The sequence below is a fragment of the Aythya ferina genome (assembly GCF_964211825.1).
Source record: "Aythya ferina genome assembly, chromosome: 3".
Lineage (NCBI taxonomy): Eukaryota > Metazoa > Chordata > Aves > Anseriformes > Anatidae > Aythya > Aythya ferina.
In genome coordinates, this window is record NC_140298.1 from 18946192 (window position 1) to 18967477 (window position 21286).

Sequence of the window (21286 nt, forward strand, 5' to 3'; positions counted from 1 at the left end):
TTCAGCTCAGCCGTTCTCCGTGTACTTCCAGATAATAAGAGGGTTTTAAATTAATATTATCAATGACTTTTTTTTTTTTTTTAATGCCACATTTCTCCAATCTAAAAACAAATCTTATCACTAGAATAAAGGAGTGGGTTTCAGTCAGTTTCCCAAATTAGAGAAAAGGGTCTTCTGATGAAAAACCCGGGTGATCTCAGTAGCCTGCTGCTAAAAATGTGCTCGTGCTACTGGTACTAAGGCCTGGCAGGAGATGCTCTGTGCCAGTGTGTGCCCAGCCTGGTGGCGGGGGCACGGCGGCTGCAGTGTGCCTGTGCTCCGGGTCAGCCTTCCCCTGCCATCAGGTGCGAAAGGAGTGAAATTTTCAACAATTGTGTTTAGGAGAAACAGTCCTCGGAGAAGCTTCTGGGAAGAACCCTTAATTGACCTTGTGGGGGCCACATTGATTTTCTCCACGTGCATCTTCATTTCTGATAAATTATAAAGCCATTAATTTGCTGAGGAAATGGCAGGGCCAGCCTGCGGCACAGATGTGACCAGAGCCGTCCTCGCGCGCAGCGCACAAAAGGGAGCCAAGAAGCCGGGAGAAAATCAGCAAGCCGAGATTGTTATGGTTAGCTTCACATTCCCTTGGGAACTGTTTTCGTTGCTTCTGTTTACAGATCTAAAAGGTAATGATGTTTCCAGGATAAATAGGCTGCCTTATAGGGTAAGTGGCCATTTATTGATCTGCTAGCCCGCATTTATCGATCACTTAGCCCCAAATGCCGCTTCCTCCTCCGAGGAGTTAACCGGCTAAACCAGAAGGCGACAAGTTGGGTTGGTTTGCGGGGACAGAGGGGCTCTGCCTCCCAGAAAATTTAGCTTTTATTAGCCAGGCAGCCACTGAAGCAGAGCAGTAATGGGATTAGAGAGAGTAACTGGGGATGCTAAGGCAGGGATGAAACAGGTGAAACGTGCTGCCCGTAGCAGACATTGCTCAAAACGATGCAGCAACTGCATGTGAGGCACATGCGCTAGCTCTGTTTTGTGTGAGCAGCACAACGCAGAGAGAAAAACAAACTTTGGCTGGAATTGCAAAGGAGAGGGAGAAAAAGCTCCTGATAAGTTTTCTGTGGCACATGTTTCGTGCATTTGTTCCCTTAGCAACAAGTGAACGTACATATGGTGCACAAGCCGTAAACTTGCAAAATTCCCGAGACCCAAAAGCGATAGGAAACGCAGTGTTTTCGTTGCATGTCCTCTCATACCTCATTTTGCTATGTTACAGAAAATGACAGCGCGGCAGTTTCAGTGTTACTAATTTCTCCTGCAGGCTGGGGAAGTGCAGCAGTAAGGGGACACTTTGGGAGCTCTGCACACTCAGAAACAGCCTTCTCGAGAAAAGCATTTTCCTTTACTAACTCAATCCTACATGCAGGAAGGCTTGTCGCCGAACCACTTGAAAAAGGCCAAGCTCATGTTCTTTTATACCCGGTACCCAAGTTCCAACATGCTGAAAACCTACTTCTCGGACGTAAAGGTAAGAAAATCTTCCCCCCTCCCCCCGCTCTCCTTACTGTATGTTGTGTTTGGTCACGGAGAAGTGTGGTGCTGTCAGAGATCAGTGATATTTCTGGGTAGGCAGAGGTTACGGCTGGCTTTACGTGCTTTTTCTTCCTGTCGAAGTTGTACTCTGCCTGTGCCTGGATGAGGAAAGGAGAGGTTGGAGGATTTTAAATTAAAAAAAAAAAAAAAAAAAAAAGACATTTCAGAGCAAAGTAAGGATAATCGTTACAGTAAACCAAACAATTTCCATTATACATATCCTATCAAAAAAGAGATTTCTGTGGTGGTAGAAATATACTTCCAAGAACATTTTGGAGCAGTTCTCAAGTGTTCCCTTATTGTTTCATTTCGGTTGGTTTCCTCATATTTGTGCTTACATAAGCACAGTGCAGAATCCTTTTCTTTCTGTCAAAAAGAAACAGTACATTGAAATTCTCCATGCAGAAGCTGCTTAAAAACAAAAGTGATGATTGTCTCTTATTTACAACTTAATTTGTTGTTGATGCAGAGTACACTGAGCATAAGGAGGATGAATAAAGTGACAGATTCAGGCCACATTATTCAAATGAGGATATGAAAGCTGTCGACATACAGCTGCATCCTCCCTCATTCTACAGAATATTAGGACCTCCTGATTTTTTTTCTAAAAGTAATTGTTCCTTCACATCAACTTGATTTTGTGTTAATCATCTAAGTTTAAAAAAAAAACACACATAGATTGGGTTTTAATGATTATAATGGCATATATGGTGTCATTATCTAAGTAACTTTATAAACATTACATTAGCTTAAATTAGTTTGTTACATTGCCCACCCCCCGACACACACAAATTACAGAAATCCTTCTTTTAATCACTTTTGGGTTATGTTTTTTTTTTGTTGTTTTTTTTTTTTTTTTCAGTCTTAGGGAGAGATTATCCCACAGGTTTGTGAACTTGGCCCGGTTTCTGCTGACCAGCTTCCCCTGGTGAAGTTTGCTGGCAGTTTTTCCCTTTATTTTCCCCGTGACATTGCATGCACCCGCGCAACGCAGTGCGCTGCTGCCCGCACAGCCATGCCCTTGGAGGTTGCTCTCCCTCAGCGCCACGCACCCAGCGGATGGTGGCAGCGTCCATAAAGGGGAGGCAGGGGAAGCAGTGCAGGCACTTCCCAGCCTAAATGGCCGGTCAAGAATCATTAAACACACCAAAAAAAAAAAAAAAAAAAAAAAAAAAAAAACACCGCTGCAAATTGCACAGCAGCCTGAGTGGAGGGCTGGCTCTGGGAGTGGATCCACCTGGGATGGACAAATCGGGGGGAGTGTTTCTGAGGCTGCCACCAGCCACAGCGTTGGTCCTGCACCCGGTGAAACTTAGCGCAGCTGGCACATGGGGCTATGGATTTTTTTTTTTTCTGTCACTGCTGGTTTTTCCCCTCTTTTTGAGAAGAGAGCTACCTGTGTGTTTGCACACACACAGGGTGGCTTTGTCTTCCGACAAACTAGTGATTTGCTTTTGTGCCACCTTGTATTTATACAGCACCAGAAGAAACCCCAGTACTGACCATATGGCTAGGGATCATTCACCCAAAAGTGAGAGCAGCCACCTCCCTGGCGAGATGTGACAGCCAGGCAGGGTCAGCCACATCACAGAGCAGGGATGCGGATCCTGGATACGTTCTTCTCTTCTTGGGTTTATTTTCCATGCCTCTGAGCGCTTCAGAGTGCTTGGCATGGGCGGCGTTTCTCAGGCCAGATGCTGCTCCCCCTTTTGCCCACGTGCAGGCCCATTAGCTTCACTGCTCCTACTTGCAGAAGCAAAAGAAGGTAATTTTGCTTAGCTGGAGCCAGCACAGCCTTGTGGTTTAAGCAGGTGTCCCCGACCAGGACCGCTGCTTGCCACTGAAACGCTCTCGTCCATGAGCTGAAAACACATATGTAAATAGGTACCCTAATGAGACATTTCCATGTGCTGTGCTGGCCAAATGTTTGGCTCCGAAGATTGTGGCTATATTAATAAAGCTGTATGCACACCGTGTCATACTTGAAGCGATTGTATTTAATTTCATTACTAATTGCCCTTAAAAATGAAGAGAAACTGTATTAAGGCAGTGATTTATTTCAGAAATTTAAATATGAGAGTAAAGCTTGGGAACAATTTGAATATCGGGGCCAGGCCCTCAGGGAAAGTGTATAGCTGCCTTGAAACCAGGGAAGCTGTGCAGATTTACACCCACTGAAAATTGGTGCTCTTCTTCCTCCCCCTGGCCCAAGGTAGCAATAACTCAAAAATGTCATGGCAAAAAGTAAGATCTGTAGTGCTGCAAAATTCTGTCATTTTTTAAGTGAGAATGAAATTGTACCAGCTTGTTTATTACTACTTCCTAAAGTAGTAATATTTCTGTTTTCTTGGTCACCTGGTAGAGATGGAAAGCGAAGGACAATTGCACACAGTCTGGATTTAGCACGGTGGAAAATTATTCTCAGGCACAGCCGCAATGACTGTGCTTGGAGCAGCCGATTAGCGCCCCTGATTAACTCCGTAGACAGCACGGGAAATAAGTGAAGCGACCGAGCCAGTGCTATGCGAGCATTTTCCTTTATACCCGACAGAGCCCCGTTTAGGTTTCCCTCCTGGCCCCGAGTTCAGCTGAGCCTCGTTCAGAAGACGGACAGGGCTGAATAAGACGCGAGCACAGCTTGGCCAAGTCTTGTGAGAAAACAAGTTGGGAAAATAGGAAAAAAGTGCCTGGCGTGGATGGCGCTGTGTGATCTTCGTTCGCACCACTTGGTGCTGTTTTTAATGTATAAACTAATAATTCTTAGACTGCTAAATACAACAGATTCAGTGTCATTTCAGCTTTGAAGAACAGACGCTTACAGGCTTTTCAACACAGCAGTGTTAAATGATGTATCTCATTCCCTCCACCCCTTGAGTCAACTGCTGCCTAGCCAGATTAAGGTGTCAGATTGATTTGTTTTATACATCTTTTGACCATGCTCATTGAATATTTAGGAAGTTTCTTCAGCCCATATTGAGGCTGAGGTATCCCGTGGGAAGCATTAATCAAAGTCACAGAGACTCTTACACTGTGGAAACACAGACTCTTTATTGTAGCGATTAGTTTTTGCAGTAACACATTAACACACTACAGAGCTTTTCTTTATAGAACAATTGATCCTTTTCTTGTACTCCACTACAGAAGGAAAAAAATAATTAACTCTTTAAAGTTTAACAATATTTTGCTAACACCAGAAGGCAGCGAGGGAGGACGTTTGTGTTCTTCACGTGCCTATAAATCCTCCAACCTTGCTTTTTCAGACATTGTGAAATTATTTGGGAAAAGCGGTGTTGGTCTTCAAGCTGTTATGTTTGTCGTTTTGCTTGTCTCATGTTTGGGGAGTCTGTTGTTTTTGTCCGTTCTCTCTCTCTGGTATTTCCATTCTGCAACAATAAGCTTTAAATCTCTCTTTATGCCCTATTGCTAAATAATGGCATGTGCACTTACTTTTTTGTCGTCCCCATTAGGTCATTCATGGCCATTCTAGAAAAAAATACCCTTTCTATTTTTTTTCTCTACAGTACTCTTGTCCATATGAGACAATGTCTTGTAACAATACAGGAGCCTAATCTCCATGTCAAAGCAATTTTCATTCCCCAGTGCACAGCCTGCTATCATTTTGTAATGTTTTGTTTCTTATTCTAAAAGAATTAAAAAGGAACAGTAAGCCGTCACGGGGGCCTGTAGTCCTTATCTCAGTGTCTGGAAATTTGGACAGTGTATTTTACTGCTGAGATAAAATGGAAAGAACTCCAAGTTCAGCAAATCGTAATGGGTTTAAGTTCTATTGAAATCGGCAACCAGAAGATCAGATAACGGGGGTCCTTCAGTTGTCTTTTTAATCAGGTTCCCCGCAAGGCTGAATAGAGACAGAGCAGACACACAGAGTGAAAATATAATTCTTGGATAGGTTAAGTACATGTTTGAACTCTTGCAAGCAGAAGCGATTTGATGATGACTTAATCATTTTCTGGTCAATTATCTGTAAGGACCCTTGCAACTGCATGGCAATTATGATGCAAGTTGGCCTTTTGGGAGAAACACCAGTCTCCCTGCTTCTGTTTCCTTGTTACTTAGATTCCCTGCCATAAATTTTCCTTCATTTATTATCTTTGCTCGCAGAGAAACAACTTTCTGCGCAGTAATTACAGCCCCAGCACACACTTTAGCTGTCATCTTGTTGGGGGCCTGGACGTTCTCATGGCCGGCGCTTGATAAGTGGCCTTTGTTGATTTTTGATTAATGCACCCCTCTTTCTGGGGGCCGGGGGAAGTGAATGCCTGTGATGACAAAAGGCAGGGGGCCGTATATCAGCTCGCCTGATATAAAGCTATGGATTTATTGGCTTTAACTTGGCAAGTTGGGACGCATCTGTCCTTTGCGCATGCAGCGAGGCTGTCGATAGGATGGTGTCATCTGCAGTGTGTCTCAGATGACATCTTCAGTTCGGGGGGCGCAGGCCACCTTCGGGGACCAAAGTCTAAAGGAGCTTAACATTTTATCACCTTGACCTTTCCTAAGTGCCGCAGAGGTCTGGCTTTTGTCTCCTCTTGCGCTGTTTTGTGGCCAAATTAACTAAACTTAAAATTCACCGGAGAGGGGGAAAGGAAGGAGGGAAAGGCTCTCCAGCGGCAGCGGCAGAACACAATGGGAGTGTTTATGGCACAGCCGAGGAGCAGTGTAGCTGCGGGAGCACACGTAGCTGCGATGTGTGCAGAGTGATCAGGGAAAGGGAAAGGTCGCGCTCTCCCGCTCTGCTCAGCAGCCGATGCAAAAACCCCTAAGTCAGCCTGAGAGGGAGAGGGGCTGGCCAATTAGCAGTACCAAAGTCCACCGCGTTGCCCGTGACACCTCCACCTCAAAACAACCAGTTTTTGCGCATCCTGGCAGGCAAGCCACAGTTTTTAATTGCGAGAGCGCGGTGGGCTGTGGGGGGAAGGGAAGGTGCAAATCTAGGCAGTTGCGGGATTTGGAGGGTGGCTGGATGCCGTGTCATTACCCTTTAGTTATTCGTCTAGGAATTTTTTGGCCGTACACATTTTCCCCTCACCCGATACACTTGCGTAATTTGCCTGCCGCCTCCTCCCCCTCTCCCTGCGCTGGAAACACAGGCACCCGAGTTTAGGAGGTGGAGGGGAAGGGGAGGGAGGTGTGCTTTTTGAAAATAATGGGGCTGGGGGGAAGGAATGTCAGTGCTCTTACCCTTCTTACTGTTTAAATTCAACAGTTCAACAGATGCATTACCTCTCAGCTCATCAAGTGGTTTAGCAATTTCCGTGAGTTTTACTACATTCAGATGGAGAAGTACGCGCGGCAAGCCATCAACGACGGGGTCACGAGCACGGAGGAGCTGTCTATAACCAGAGACTGTGAGCTGTACAGGGCCCTGAACATGCACTACAATAAAGCGAATGATTTTGAGGTAGGCACCCATCTTCGTTTCTGCTTGTGTGGGTCGCGCCGCGGGGCAGGCAGTGCTCAAGGTGATGACGGTACCTTCCTGTGGTAGGAAGGGTGCTCTACGCCTCCTAGCCATGATACTGTGGTTGCTGGAGACATAAGCCTTGCTAGGACTTAACAAGGGATGAAAGGTTTGACTTTTTGGTAAGTTTCTTAGTTTTCTTGAAGTTTGTGTCTGGAGGGACTGTAGCGAGAGCAGGCAACTCAGGGCTCTTTCAGAGCTCCCTAATTGCACCATCAAACCCTTCACAAGCTGGGTGAGGTTGGCAGGGACCTGTGGAGGCCACCTGCTCCAACCCCTGCTGACACAGGGACATCCAGAGCAGGCTGCCCAGGTCCATGGCCACACGCAGCTGCCTTTCCCTGCTTTCCTCATGTGACTTACAGAGCTGAAATGCACTTGCTTTGTCAAGCTACAGGATAAAATGATTACTCGAGGTAAACACGCTGTGTTTTCTCTCAAAACGGGTTGGTAGCTTTGATGAAGTCTCCTGTTTACCAGCCCTGGGCACTTCCATGGGCACTGTGCATGGTGCAGATCCTCAGAGGTGACCACGTGCTTGAATGTGTGAGGGGAGGCGGAAGGAATCCCAGCTCTTGATCAAGAGCAGTGGGAAAGTTGTAGTGGTGTTCGTTTTATTATGATTTTTGTCTGCACCCGTCATTCAGTGGCAAGTTGCGTTTTGAGCCTCATCCTGTAGCAGAAGTGACATTCATCAGCATAAGGTGGATGGTTTCCCACCTAAATCCTTCTGGGGGATTTTTAGTGGTGATCATTTTCACAGTACTTAAGTTCAGGTAGTGTAAAAAAATCTCTAAGAGGAGCTTGCTCAGAGCAGTGTTTCCTAGGAGAGAGGTTGCATGGACAGGACAGGTGAATCAGGATGCTCCCCAGGGGCTCTGCCCTTTGTTACAGCTGACGATACCCAGACTTTTAAGCCAGCACCCCCAGGCCCCCAAGGGGCTCAGGCTCTGTGGATGCCAAGATGTGACAGGGAAGCACAGGAAAAGAAAGGGAAACACACAAAGGGGCAGGTGTTACTAACTTCTCTTCCATCAAAGAGTGTTTAAATTCCCTCAAGGTTTTCTTCTTGTCATCACAACTTTTATCCTGTTTGCAGAGCCTAGGTTGCAACGATCTTTGTGCTCCAAAAGTCTCGATCCTTTATGATTTCAGGCACTAATGTCTGCTTTTCAAAGCGTTAGTTGCAATGTTGATGACAATGGATTACTTCAGTGAAGAAACGTGGGGAACATATAGGTGTTTTCAGGCAGATAAGAAAATAGGAATCTCGTGTTTAGCGCTGCCACTGGTGGCTGTTTCCTCCTCTCGGCAACGGGAGCCCCTTGCTTTTTCCTCTATCATGGAGGAAAAGGCCTTCTGGCATGTTATAAATGGCGGTGATTTGCAGATCCTTTCACGCAGCCTCTCGTGTGTTATCTCATATAATGAGAATTTCCCAGAGGTTCAAATCTTGGTTTTGCTCTGAAGACCCAGCAGTTACGAGATCATTAAGCTGCACAGTGCAGTTTTTAGTGTAGCCTATGTAACTTTTCCGATAAATGCTCAGTCCCTCCCCCACGAGCTGCAAGGCAAAAATGACAACTACTGTAATGTTGAAATTGGATCCAAAGGGATTTAGCAAACTGAGCATTTGCCATATTTAGCGTCATCAAAGTTCCTTCTTTCCATACTTCAGTGATGCGTTGCTGATCTTCTGATTAGTTTGATAGGCTGTTCCTCTTAAATCACATCCACTACTCTTCCTAAACCCTCCACCTTTATTTCTTCTTGGGTGAAATTTGTGCATGTACTTTAATATTCCTAAATTGACTATTAGGGAAAAAAAAATGATAAAGCTAAAACGTGCGTTTGGTCCGTATCAAGCTGTGCCATTGATTTGCTCAGGAATCTGTGATACCGTGTTTCTCTCCCGGTGCAGTGGAACTGACAGCTTTTAGCAAAGTCAAATAAGATGTTTAACAAACCACATGCCCTATCGTTTTTAGCCTTGCCATTGTACCCTTGTGGCTGCGAGCCAGAGAGAGATACAACGCCTCCTCCTGCGCCGTGCAGCTCTGCCCGTGTTTTGTGTGCACACGTGTGTGGACGTGTGTGTGGCGGCTTCCACGCTTCTCTCTCCTGCTGTGGGGTTCGCTGGAGGAACTTGTGCTGAGCGTAGCTGCACAGAACAATTTGAAAAAGAGTCTTGAAAGAAGGGGGAAAAAAAGCTTTTTCTTTTTCTTTTTTTTTTTCTTCTTTTTTTTTTTTTAATGAAAAATGAAGATGCTTCTCTCTTCTGGGGCAGTTCTGCCAAGGAGGGAGAAGGCGGCTTGTCCTGGTGAATGAAAGCCGCAAATGTCAGTGTCCCAGCACAAGTGCCGAACGAAGTTGGTCAGAAAGAGAGGACAGCTTGCAGTGCCACTTGATATCAGTCTCATCTGTGGTGCTGCCATAGGCTTTTTGAATGCCAGCTGCAGTAACGAAAGTCAGGTATTGTTGCCATGCATGAAAAGAAAAAATAATCCCAAATCATTTTGTAACTCTCTTTCAAAATCTGTCCTAAAAAAGAGCATCAGCACTCACAGTTGTAACTGTGACAGGGTGGTTTCAAGTGAGGGGGACACCATGCTGCCAGATAAAATAAAAAGCCAGATAAAATAAAAATATGGTTATTTTTTCTTTTCAATTTATTTACTTAAACCAAGCAAAAGAAATTGGCCTGAGGATAGTACCTGGATTTTATCCTTGCTTTGGCTCCCGTTCCTCCATCAGCCGTTTTCCCTGGCATTTTTTGTAGTTACTGTCATCCTCTGTACATTAACATCTCTCTGCATGGTCCTTTTCCTTGTACACATTTAACAACCCAGCCCCAGCTCTGAAATCCCAGGCTCAGTCCGCCCATGCAAGGCATTTCCCTCGATTCCCTCCCTCCTGCCTGCCGCATACGCTCACTACGCTCCTGCACATAGCCCATGGGAACGCCCCAAGGTGAAAAACATTTTTAGGAAGTTGCCTCTGCTTTTGGCAGGGGAGAATCATAGTGGTGAGGAAAAACCTAATTGAGGCTGGTTGTGCTCAAGTCTTAGCAGAATGGTTATCTTAAAGAGCTTTGAGTTAGTCCCATAACCATCAATGGGATTAATTAAAGCAATTCAAGTAACACCACCTATGAAGTCCAAGTAATAACCCAGTCACATAAGTGGTCCATGAGCTCTTGAGAGGAACGCTGGCTGCCAAAATTTTCAGAAGTGATGATGGGTTTAGGCCAGGTCCATTTTGAGATGCTCAACTGGAGATGTGTCATTGAGAGCCACTTTGTCAGGAGGTCCTCGATGGTCCATTCCCTGACAATGACGTGTGCCCATTACTGCATCCAAAAATCAAGACATCCTAAATTATTGAAAATTCCGGCCACTCATGTGCCTATTTTAGGAACCCGTGTCCTTCCTGCAGGATTCATCTCAAACTGAATTAGGGTTCATCAGAAGGAGAATTAAAGCCTTTGAACCTGATTCTTATTTAAACTGAGGCCATGTACACATGTTTTTGCAATACGAAGGCACTGTAAGGGAGAATTTATAACCACCCTAATGCTCCTTTACACAACTCGAGCAGTGTAAAGTGGTCTCCAGAGAACTGAAAATCAAGTCAATAACTTGCTAACTTCCATCTCAAAGCTTGCGTGCTCTTTCTTTGCAAGCTGCAGCGGCGATCTGTGCACTTGTAATGGGACCAGAAGTGGGCACAGGCTAATGGGACAGTTGTTTATTTTAGTATTACACTCCTCGCATTTTTTTCCTCAGCTGTAGACTTCCTCATTCAAGGGGTTTATTGTTGCAGTGTTTCGACATCATTCTCAGCATTCTTAAAGAAAAAGTCGGAAGGCCTCTCTCTTGCAGTCTGCTGCAAGGAGAATAAAGCTGAATTTGCAATTTGAGAATAGCAGACATAACTGTCCCGATTCCCCTGAAGAGAAACTAAAACATATATCTAGATGGAACTTCCTTCTCACTTAAAAATCTTCTTGCTTTCGGGAAATTTAATTGATGCCCTCAGGCCTTTTTCCTTTTGTTTTGTTTTGTTTTGTTTTGTTTTGTTTTGTTTTAATTTTGAAGAGGCGCTCTTGTGAAACAGCAAAGCTTTCCTTGAAAACTGCACAGGAGTCGAAGCTGATTTGTAAATTGAGTAACAAAATCCACGGCTTTCAGTAGAAGGGCTGTGCAGCACACGTATCAATTAATGCTGGTTAATCAGCTTTTGCAGTTGGTGGAACTGCAGATTGTAGTTGGAAGCTATTAGGGAGGAATCGCAGGAGGAATACTGTTGCAGGACTACGCTCGTTTTTTATGTTTGTGTCCTCTGGATTCAAGGTGTTTGTATAATGAAGTTGGCACATTGATATATGATCTATTTTTTAATGTCATTACAATTTTAGTTCCCTCTGCCTTTTTGTCATTGGGTTACATTTAAGCACAGCAAGATCAACTTTAAACTTCCTTACTCAACAGCTTTATTAGTTATAACGTACCGTGACCTTTCTCAACATTCTTAAAGAAAAAGATACAGTGTAATGTCACTTTACTTTGCTTATTGTTCTTTGTTGTGGTGAACAAAGCATTTTCTACAGTGGCTATAGCACATAATTATACAGCTTTCAATAGCGGTGTCTTGGCACATATCAAAGTTCAGAAGAGCCTTTAGAAAAAAAAAGATGTTTTGTGGCAGCCTAGGGAGGGTCTCATCTTTCCTTCAGAAAATAGTTCAAGGCTCTTCTGTCAAGCTTCCCTACTTAGAGCTTTTTCTCCTCCTGCTTCATAAAGTTTAAAGGGGATTCAGTGGAGTTCTATGATCTATTTCCTTTGAAAGATTGTTCCTTTGCACAGAGAAGTCCTTTGACTTCAAGAGTTCACAGATTCATGTCTTTAGGTATCATATGTCTGACCTTATCAGTTACTCTATTTAATGTAGGAGAAAAAGTCTCAACTCTTTGTGTTTGTCTGTTTTGCCTCTGTGAAATGATTTGGTGAAAAGACCATCCTTTTTAACACACCACTGAGAGGCCGTTTCTGACTGTAACCTACCCTGTGGCTCTTCTAAAAAAAAAAAAAAAATTGTCCTTGTGTTTTGTGTATGGATGATTTCACAGTGAGAATAGAATTATACAAGGACAGGCACACATAAAAAAATCTTTTGCTCTCTTTTTCCTAAATGATCTATTGGCTATTTTGGTGGCTGCTACTCTGGTTCCCCAACAGGCACGACCATTTAACAAACACAGAGATAGCGGCTGGAGTGCTGGGCCAGCAGTAGGTTTTCCCTTGCTTCGACCTACCCCAAAGGCCTTCATAATTAATTGTCCTTCAGAGATGAGGAAAGTTCAGAGACAGTGTGTGTAGCGATGTCTATTGTCTGACATTCAGTTCTCCTTCCCTCAGCTCTTTTTCTTCGTTCCACAAAGGGTTATCAATAGGAGCAGGGAGCAAGCTCTCTTCTAACAGCTGCTGGTGGTGGCGGTGGCTGTCTGCGGAAGGTATCATTGTGTTCAGCCATCTATGGATTAAATGGCTGCAAAACTTCTAACAACCTTTTCAAACGGGCGTGTTTATTTCATCTAGATTACACAGACCTATTTAGCTAATTAAAAACTTTCTCAGAACCCCTTCTCCTTTATGCAAGGGGGGGAAAAAATTGCAACCCTGCTGTAATTATGAAGAATGGCTGCCATGAAACTTTGGTAAATAAATGAAAGATTCGATCAGCCAGCTTTGATCGAAACGCACCAAATAAGCGTTGGTTTGTTTGTTGAGTTGCTCTGTGTTTTTGCTTCTTTCTGTTGTTTTGGTTTTGTGGTTTGTTTGTGTTTTTTTTTTCTTAGAGGGAAGAAGGATGCGTAGTAGAAAAAGCATGAAAGAAAGCGCTGGTGTGAGCTGTAACAGAAACAAACACTCACCCAATTTAAAAAACTGCCACAGTTCCTCCTGTCTCTGCTCATAACATCAAAGTGCAAAGAAGCTGGAGTTTGCTAAGCAGATTATTAATATTGTTATGCCTTCTGCTATTAATTTAGATTCCTCTGTGGCATAATTATTAAACTTCATATACCACAGGATGAAATTATATACATGCTTCCCTGTTCTCCCCGATGGTACGCTGAACAAATATATGGTATGGTTAGTAGATATGCAAGAAGTATAGTCAAATTAGGGCTGTTTATTAACAATCGTTATGTTACTGCTCCAATTAATTGGGCGAAGCCAAAAAAGACAAATACAATAATTCTTCCACTGAACAGTTTAACTAGCAAATTAGGGAGGTATTAATTTTTTTTTTTAATCGCAAAAAAAAAAAAAGGATTCCACTCTGGACCTTTACCTGCATTCTACAGAAATACATCGCTTTGCAATGAAACAGGATAATCATATAAAACATTTTCTGGGCTCCATCTCACTTCCTTAATGTTAAGAAGGACTGCACAACAATCAAGATCAATTATTGTACTGATTAAGTTATTAAGCCTGGCGTTTGGAAACAGGTTTTCTGTATTTAAGAAGAAATTACGTACAAAGAAGATGCAGCTAATACAGTAATGCAAAAAAAAGATCATAAAAAATTAAAGTTATTCTTATGAATCTTTCATTAGAAGCAATGAAAAGGGACACTGGTGAAGCCAAGTGCTTTGTTCTTCTGAGCTCCTCTTGTAGGGCCTGATCCTGCGAACAATTACGTACTTGAGTGTTCCTTCTGCCAGAGCCCTGGTGGCGCCTTCAGCCAACCTCCTTCTCTGTTACCGTTCACCCAGGCAGCCCCGTGAACGACTGTCAGGGCTGCTCTGCTCCAGCAGACAAATGCTCCCTTTAAAAAAATCCGTCAAAAAGTCCTGTTAAAAAAAAAAAAAAAAACAACACGCTACCGCATCGCCCAGCCGTACTGAGGCAAGCGCGTGCTTTTACGCAGGAAGAGCTGTTGTGAAATGATTTAAGGGTACTCAGAGCTTTTCAGATTACTCCCCACCGCAAATAACATGTTAAGTAGTAAATTGCCCTAAGCGGTGTTTTATTACTGATCAATAAAATAGTAATCTCGTCCTTTAGCGTGGAAAATAATTTTAGTGGGATTTTTCCTGGTTTAGTTCATGAATAACAGTAAACCAGAAAGTGCAGCCCCCGAAAAAAAGCGAAACCTGTCCTTGTTTGTTTCTAATTTCGCTCTGGGGGAATCCTAGGATTGTTCCAGCCGAATGGTGCAGGGTTTCTGTGCGTGCGCCTCTGTGTGCGTGGAGTGGTGGTGTGCCGTGCTTTGCTTTGGGTGAGGTTTTTTTGTCTCTCTCTCTCGCTCTCTCTCTCTTTTTTTTTGTTTTTACAGTTATTTACTGGTACTCATCCTTATTGCCCCGTCCTCTTCTCAAACAAAACAACCCCTTTCCAAAAAAAAAAAAAAAAAAAACACAAAAAAACAACAAAAACAAAACAAAACACAACTTGGCAAACTCTTCCGACTCCTACTGCCATTTCATTTTGCATTCAACAAGGGGTAGTGGGAATTGAAACGTCAACTGGAGATGGAGAAAAGCACCAATTTATAGTGCGCTAGCCTTGCACAATTCAAGATTTCTTTTGCTAGCTGCACACATTATACTCAACCTCTCGCCACTCTCTTGTGGCAGTTGTGAGGAATGGCTATTCCTTCCCGTGTGTGTACTGCAGGCCTCTAAAGACTCTTATTTATTCTCTCCCATGTCACCTTGTGTACAGTCTGGTCTGTGACACTGATGGTGATTATGTCATTATTTTGCTCTGGGGGCTTTGGCACATCTGCAGAGCTGATGCACATCTTCTTTGTTACGCTGGCATACGTCCCATAACGCAAATGCTTCATTAGCCTTACTGCCTGCCTCCTTGCCAGACAAGAATACCCAAATCCAAGCTTCTTTTTGCTCTGTTCTTTTGTGTCTGTGATGAGCCTTTATTCATCTTCCTAGTTCTTCCCTGTTTTCTATTTTTCTGTGCAAAACTGATTTCCAGATGTCTGTATTTGGGTTCTCCAAAAATCCATCCTGGATGAGGAGTGAGAAGCAAGGTGAATTTTAACCCATGTTATTCCTCACAAGAGTAAAGTCTTACTCCTCTCAAGCTTAAATCCTTTTTCATTCATCCTGCACAGAAAGAATTTGTTAGGCTAGGCAGTTCCAGTCAGTGGCAATATTTTAAAACTTGTCGTTCGGAAAAAAAAAAAAAAAAAGAAAAAAAAAAGAATAAGAAAAAATTACGAAACCAATGATTTCTCTTACCATCTAGTAAATTCTAGTTGTGGTGTAGTGGGTAACATGCAAGTTGCACGTTATTCTTCCAGGCTTTATTTCTTTTAGACAACACAGCTAAATTTTTCATGCAGAAGCAGCACCTTCCAGTGAAGGAGAAGAGAGTTTGTAAGACCTGATCGACTGAAATTTCTTATAAGCTGTGTGTTCTTACTCCTTTTTTCACATTAAAGGGCATAGAACATTTTGTACTGTGAAAACTGAAGAAAATGTTTGATCTTCTAAACTTTATCGAAGCTCTTCTATGTAACTATCATACCAGAGAGATTTGAACTAGTGGGCTAGCTGCTAGTTTTCTAAGATTTTGCCATCCACATCCCACCCACCCCGCACTTTTTTTACATGGTACTGAACTAAATTCTGGGCTGGATTCTCAGTTTTGGTGTAAATCAGCTCCAGCAGTCAGAGGAGCTAATTAATGCGTGCCAGCTGAAGAGCTGTCTTTTGTTGTATCACTATACAGTCAAGTGTGTGAATATTTGTTAAATGTTAATTGAAAAAAAAAAAGTTTCATTTGTTTATTTTAAAATGAAAAATTGATTGCAGACCTAGATTTGGAGCCACGGAGCCATCATGTTTATGGCTGTGGGGTAGAGGGGGGCGTTGTTTTTATTTTTGTAAGGGGCTCTTGCCAAAAGAGGAGGTCCCAGCCAATACCGTCTCACGGTGCAGGGTCTGGGCTGTGTGACTGACTTTAACAGAAGTCATACAGATAGGGTTGCCCCTCCTGTAGGACTTTGAGTAGGTCACCTTCAAGCAGAGCACTGCTCGGTATCCTCAAGGTGTTTTAAAATGGATGAGGGTCGGGTCCTCATAACATGAATTAGGGATTTTCCATGACCTTTGGAAACTGGGAGAGAGGTTTAGCAGAGTCACAAAACCTTGTGATCTCCAGCCTAATGCAATGGAGATGTTATTTTGAAAGATGCTTAAATCTGTAGAAGTGAAATGCTGAGCCCAAGAGGAAGCAATGGCAGAACATCGCAGAGGTCCACGGGGACTCTGTCCCCGTCACCTGCATGAGAGAGAACCTGGGAGCTGCAGGAGCCACGTCTCAGTACCATACTGAAGTGACGACAATAATGCAAGGACTGCAGTTAAAAAACACTACTCAGTCTAAGAGAGAGGGAGTATTTAGCATCATGGGGCACTTCGTAGCTACGCAGAGCTTGTGGCAGGACTGGCGTGTTGCTGAATTTTGTAGTGCAGAGACAGAGCCCAGCGCCTTCCTGACGCGTGTGCATGGCTGGGTGAGAGAGAGGGACAGCCAGAAGGGCCAACTGAACGAAGGTAATCGACATACTGGAGATGGTTTCTCCCTGTGGATCTGGAAGGGGCAAGGTTCATCCTTCTTATCTGCAGAGGGGGAGGTTGCACAGCCTGGTGCTGCCTTGTTTCACTGTGCTACCAGCGGGACTCGTGAACTGCCCTTGGGGGGCACGGTTTCAAGGCGCTGGTGGAAATGTGCCATCAGAGGAAGCTGTAGCCATGCAGTAGTCCAAAAGTGCTCAATGGTACGGCCTGGAAGTTGCTTCTGCATGCAACGGAGGGGCTATGTAGAGAGCAGCAGAGCGGGGAGACACGATCTCTGTTGCTCAGCAGAAAGGCTGCGGGACTGATTGAGGCTTAGGGGACAATGATGATGTAGACGCATAAATGCATTTAAAGCAGTAGTCTACAACTTCAGAAACTTTTCCACAGGAGAGAGGGGAAATCAACACTGAAAAGAAAAGCCCTTTAACTGCCAAGTATCAGTGTTCAGGGAGAAGCCGAAGTGGCTTATCTCATGCAATTGCGGAGAGGGCTGGCTCCATCGGGCCCAGCCTCGAGGTTATCTCATCCAGCGCCGTCTGCAGCCGCACCGTTTCCTTCCGCAAGGGCTAGAGAGGAGTCAAACGAGAGGCAGCTCAGTCCATTAGGGCTGAAGACTTTGTCTTCCGACCTCACAAGGTTCGCTGGTCCCGCACTGGACCTGGTAACTGGATGCCTACAGCCGCACAGCTCTGGCTGGAGCAGTTCATCCCATCACGGTGGGCTCCATCCAGACGTGCACAGCTACACTGGGCAGGAGCTCAGCAGAGATAGTCTAGGGGGAAGCCTGGGCTGGTGGGGCTGCTTCATTTACAGCATCCCGTGCCCACAAACCATGCGCAATTTCCTTCCCTGGCCCCTACCCTCTGCCATGGGAGAGAGGAAGGGAGGTCTCCCACTGCCAGAGGGCACGCTTACCACCTTCATGCCACCCCCAAAAGGACCCCAGTGACCAGCCATTTCCCTGCCAGACTGATTAAGCACCACCTGCTTCCCATCCCTGCCTCCCCTGGCCCCAGCACACACAAACCGAGCACGGAAAGGGCACTGTGGAAACCGCTGGGGCTTTTTCAGGGGCAGGCACAGCCGACGGAGGTTACTGCAATGCAGAGAGGTGGGGAGAGTGAAGAGGACTAAGCAACACCAATTACTGATGTTTACTCACTGTTAGATGTTTTTATGCATGCATTATGAGGTGTACTTTAGATATACAAGCCTTTAATTGGGGCTTCTGCTATAGTATTAATGTTTCATCTAAAGGGCCAAATTCTGCTGAATTAAAAAAAAAAAATCCCTACGCACTATGAGCTCTGCAAACCTCTCTACTCATGGTTAGCAGTTTCTACATGCCCTGCTCTCTTAGGCATGGAAATAGATCTTGAGAGTGGAGGATGTCCTGCTGGGGGGCGAGCCAGCATTGGGTGGTCATCCTCATACTTACTTCCCTGGGCAGGTTTTTTGTGGGCGCCTGTGCACAGTACCTGCCAGAATTTGGCAGCAGGGCACATCATGTGCCGCTTGGCGTTGTCAGCAGCCTCTTGCAGCAGATTGCATTTCCCCACAGTGGGGCTGAGTTACAGTCAGACTGTTGGGGGTGTGAGTCTTATTTCTCCTCCAGGTTCGGAATGAGACACCTTGGGTGTGACAGTGGGCCCTCCTGCGGTCCTTCCTTACTTTCCCCAACACATACTAAACCCCCAGCTATCACAAGCCGTGGGAGCCTTAGTGATTTTTCCACTCTGCAGCAGTGCCATTGGCAATGCAGTGCGTTAAGGGCAATCAGAGTTTCCATTAGAAGCCTCTACGTCTCATTGCAGCTCTAATTCATCAGCAAGGCAGCAAAGGAAGCTTGATAATCATCTCCCCAGTTACATGCTATCGATAATTTTTTGAGGAAGGGGAAAGGGGAGGACCGAATTGCAAGGTGCAAATAAGTCTAAATAAATTGTCAAATGGGAAGTCTGTTACTTTTACTCCAGCCCGCTCAGCTCTTGGGTCTCACCAAGTTTTCTGCTTAAAAGCCGGCTTGCCGAGGCCGTTGTGTTTGCAGTGGGCAGTAAGTGTATTTCTGTGATGGGTGGCCTCAGTGCCTGAACTACGGTCACAGCAGTGCCAGGGCAGAGACCCTCCAGGCGTACTGGCCACACAGGGACAAGCAGGAGGCAGGTGTGGGATGATGTGTCTGTGCCCGTAGAGCTGGGAAGTGCTGCTCCCTGCCTGCCTCCAGCCGGGGCCGGCAGTGCTGACGGTGCTCCAGCCGCCCAGGGAGCCTGCAGAGTACTTCCCAAGCTTTATTTGTGGAAAAGCTTAATTGAAATGCAAGTGATTAAATCTAATGTATCGCGCAGTATCCATTTTCACTGCGCTACCACTTTCACTTCCCTGATAGTATCAGACATCTCAGCAGCCCCACTGTCAGGCTTTTTTTCCTTGTAAGAGCCGTGCCCGTTCTCCCTCCTTTTGTGAGCTTGGCAGAGGAGATAACAGTAAGCCAGCAGTAGATTAGTAGTGCCCCAAACCCCACACAGGGGATAAGGCATCTCAGCTTCATTTCAGGCAAACAGGTTTAAAGTGCATTCTTAAATCATTTGAGGGCCATGTGTTTTCCAGCTTTTTACAAAGACTGAAAAAGCTCTGGCATAACAGGAACTGCAAGAAGGAACCTCTGTTGTTTTCCCAATTTTTCTTTCCAAGCTGGGCTCGGGCTAATGCTTTTCTCTTCCTGCACACCAGGCTCAGCACTGGGGTGTTGGTGCTGTCCCACAGGAGTGGGATCCCCTTTTGGGGCTGGCAGCGGGACAGCAGACCATGCTGAGCAGCCACCCAACTCCTTGTCTACCTTCTTCTCTTCCCCAAAAATCTGTTTCTTAACAGATTTGCACAGCAAGAGCTGTGAGAGCAAACTCAAAAGCAATAAACACAGACCGTGGTGGCACAAGAGGGGACTGAGGCACACGTAGCAGTGGGCAAACCAGTGCCCTGGTCTCTAGAAAGGTGTTGGTAGGGAGAAAAGTGTATTTAGGGAAGTGTCCAATGGCTGAGGTATTTTTCATTTGTGTTTTTAAAGTAAAAGCATCCTTTCCAACTATTTCCCTCTCCTCATAAGTGATAATGGAAGAGGCATTAGCCTTTCCATCGCCTGAGCCAACCTATTTTTTTCTAAGAGGTGTCCAGGATGTTCAGCCAATTGAGTGATCTAATTAGCTGAAAATTGTTAATTTCCTTTACCTTATAAAGCACCTAACACAGAAACTGTTAAATAATGTTAAGTGTCAGACTTAAACCGAGAACATTGGGCCATATGCTGCCGTGGCTTTCGCGCCAAAAAGTGTAGCAACTTACTCCAAAACCTGCCTCCAAATTCTGTGCAGAAGCCAAAGCCTCCTGCTTGATATGCTGCCACACCAACTCGCAGCACTAAGATGGTCCCACGCAGCAGCTCGCCGCGCTCGGGGAAGGAGAGCGTGTGGATGTGTGAGGGGAGGTGAAGGGCTGGGTAAAAATGCGAGGGGCCAGGACACTGGGACACCAGCACGGTATTGCACACATGCTGCCCTTGAGAGAGCAGGAGAAGCTCTGGACAGGGTTAGCCTGGGAAACAGTGCCTGCAGCTGTGAACTGTGCAAGTCCCTGCTTAGCAGAGGGCCCCGGGGATAGGTAGGTGAGTGGGATAGGTGAAAATGGGCTGCTTCTAGCTCTTCGTGTAGTAGGGGGTCACTGGCTCGGTGGGATGCACGTGGGGAAAGACACCAGTGTCCCAGTGTCACCTGCCTCCCCACAAGCCACAAGAAAATGGCCTCAGAAGTAGCCAGGTGCCTTGCTGTGTTCCTTCTGGCTTGGCTCCAGCATTGGTGCCTTAGGGGAAGGGAAGGGTTGGGAAGGGACTACCACTCCATAGGTTTCCTCCATGACAGGCTGTGAGTATGGGAATACACATCTAGGTGCCAGCTTGCCCCCAAAGCCCACAGGCTTAAATCTTCATCCTGTGAGTAAGGGACACGGGGCTGCACATGGGTGATGTACGTAGACTTTCTCAAGCATCTCCTTTCAGAAGGTTGTGCTGTGCCCCCAAAGCTCTTCTGTAACAATTGATCTCATTCCCATTATCAGCCAAGGTCAGGTTCTCACCCTGACTTTGGGGTGCTTGTGCACATCTAGTTTGTTCTTTGTATAAGGTCTTCTAGCATAAATATTTCCCCTGAATCATCTTCTGCCTTTGCTGCACCTGTGCTGGTCCAGACCACTGCACACCCACTGCAAAGCCATCTGCCCTGGAGCTGCACATGGTGAGACTGCTCCCCCAGCACGGACTCACTCGTCATCCCGGAGAGGTTCTCCACCACTTGCCATAATGGATGCTCTTTATGTCTTTTCCTGGGATTAAGAGGCTCCCTGCAGAGCCCCCCTCTCCTGTCACTGCCCAGACCATCCACCTAGAAGAGCTCGAAGAGCAATCTGGCCTCCCCCCCAGCCTGTTTACCTCCCCTCTCCACGACCTTGCGCTCTGCAACGTGAGCAGCCTTCACCAGCTGAAGACCTCTGATCCCAAGTCCACAAGAGATTTTGGCTTTCCTATTTGGCAAGGCGACTTGTTGCCCACCAGGTCA

At 45.4% G+C, this 21286-nt stretch overlaps 1 protein-coding gene across 6 annotated transcripts in view; it reads left to right on the top strand.

The window, feature by feature from the left end:
* PROX1 (prospero homeobox 1) overlaps positions 1 to 21286 on the top strand; it is a 48581-nt gene that overhangs the window by 14124 nt on the left and 13171 nt on the right. For 5 of the 6 annotated variants that reach the window (XM_084512800.1, XM_084512799.1, XM_084512803.1 and 2 more), the window contains 2 exons: positions 1415 to 1522; positions 6815 to 7009. In XM_084512800.1, coding sequence (XP_084368926.1) covers positions 1415 to 1522; positions 6815 to 7009 — 303 coding nt within the window. Of the gene's footprint in view, positions 1 to 1414; positions 1523 to 3065; positions 3529 to 6814; positions 7010 to 21286 lie in introns of those variants that run through there. The other variant, XM_084512804.1, reaches the window with a different exon arrangement.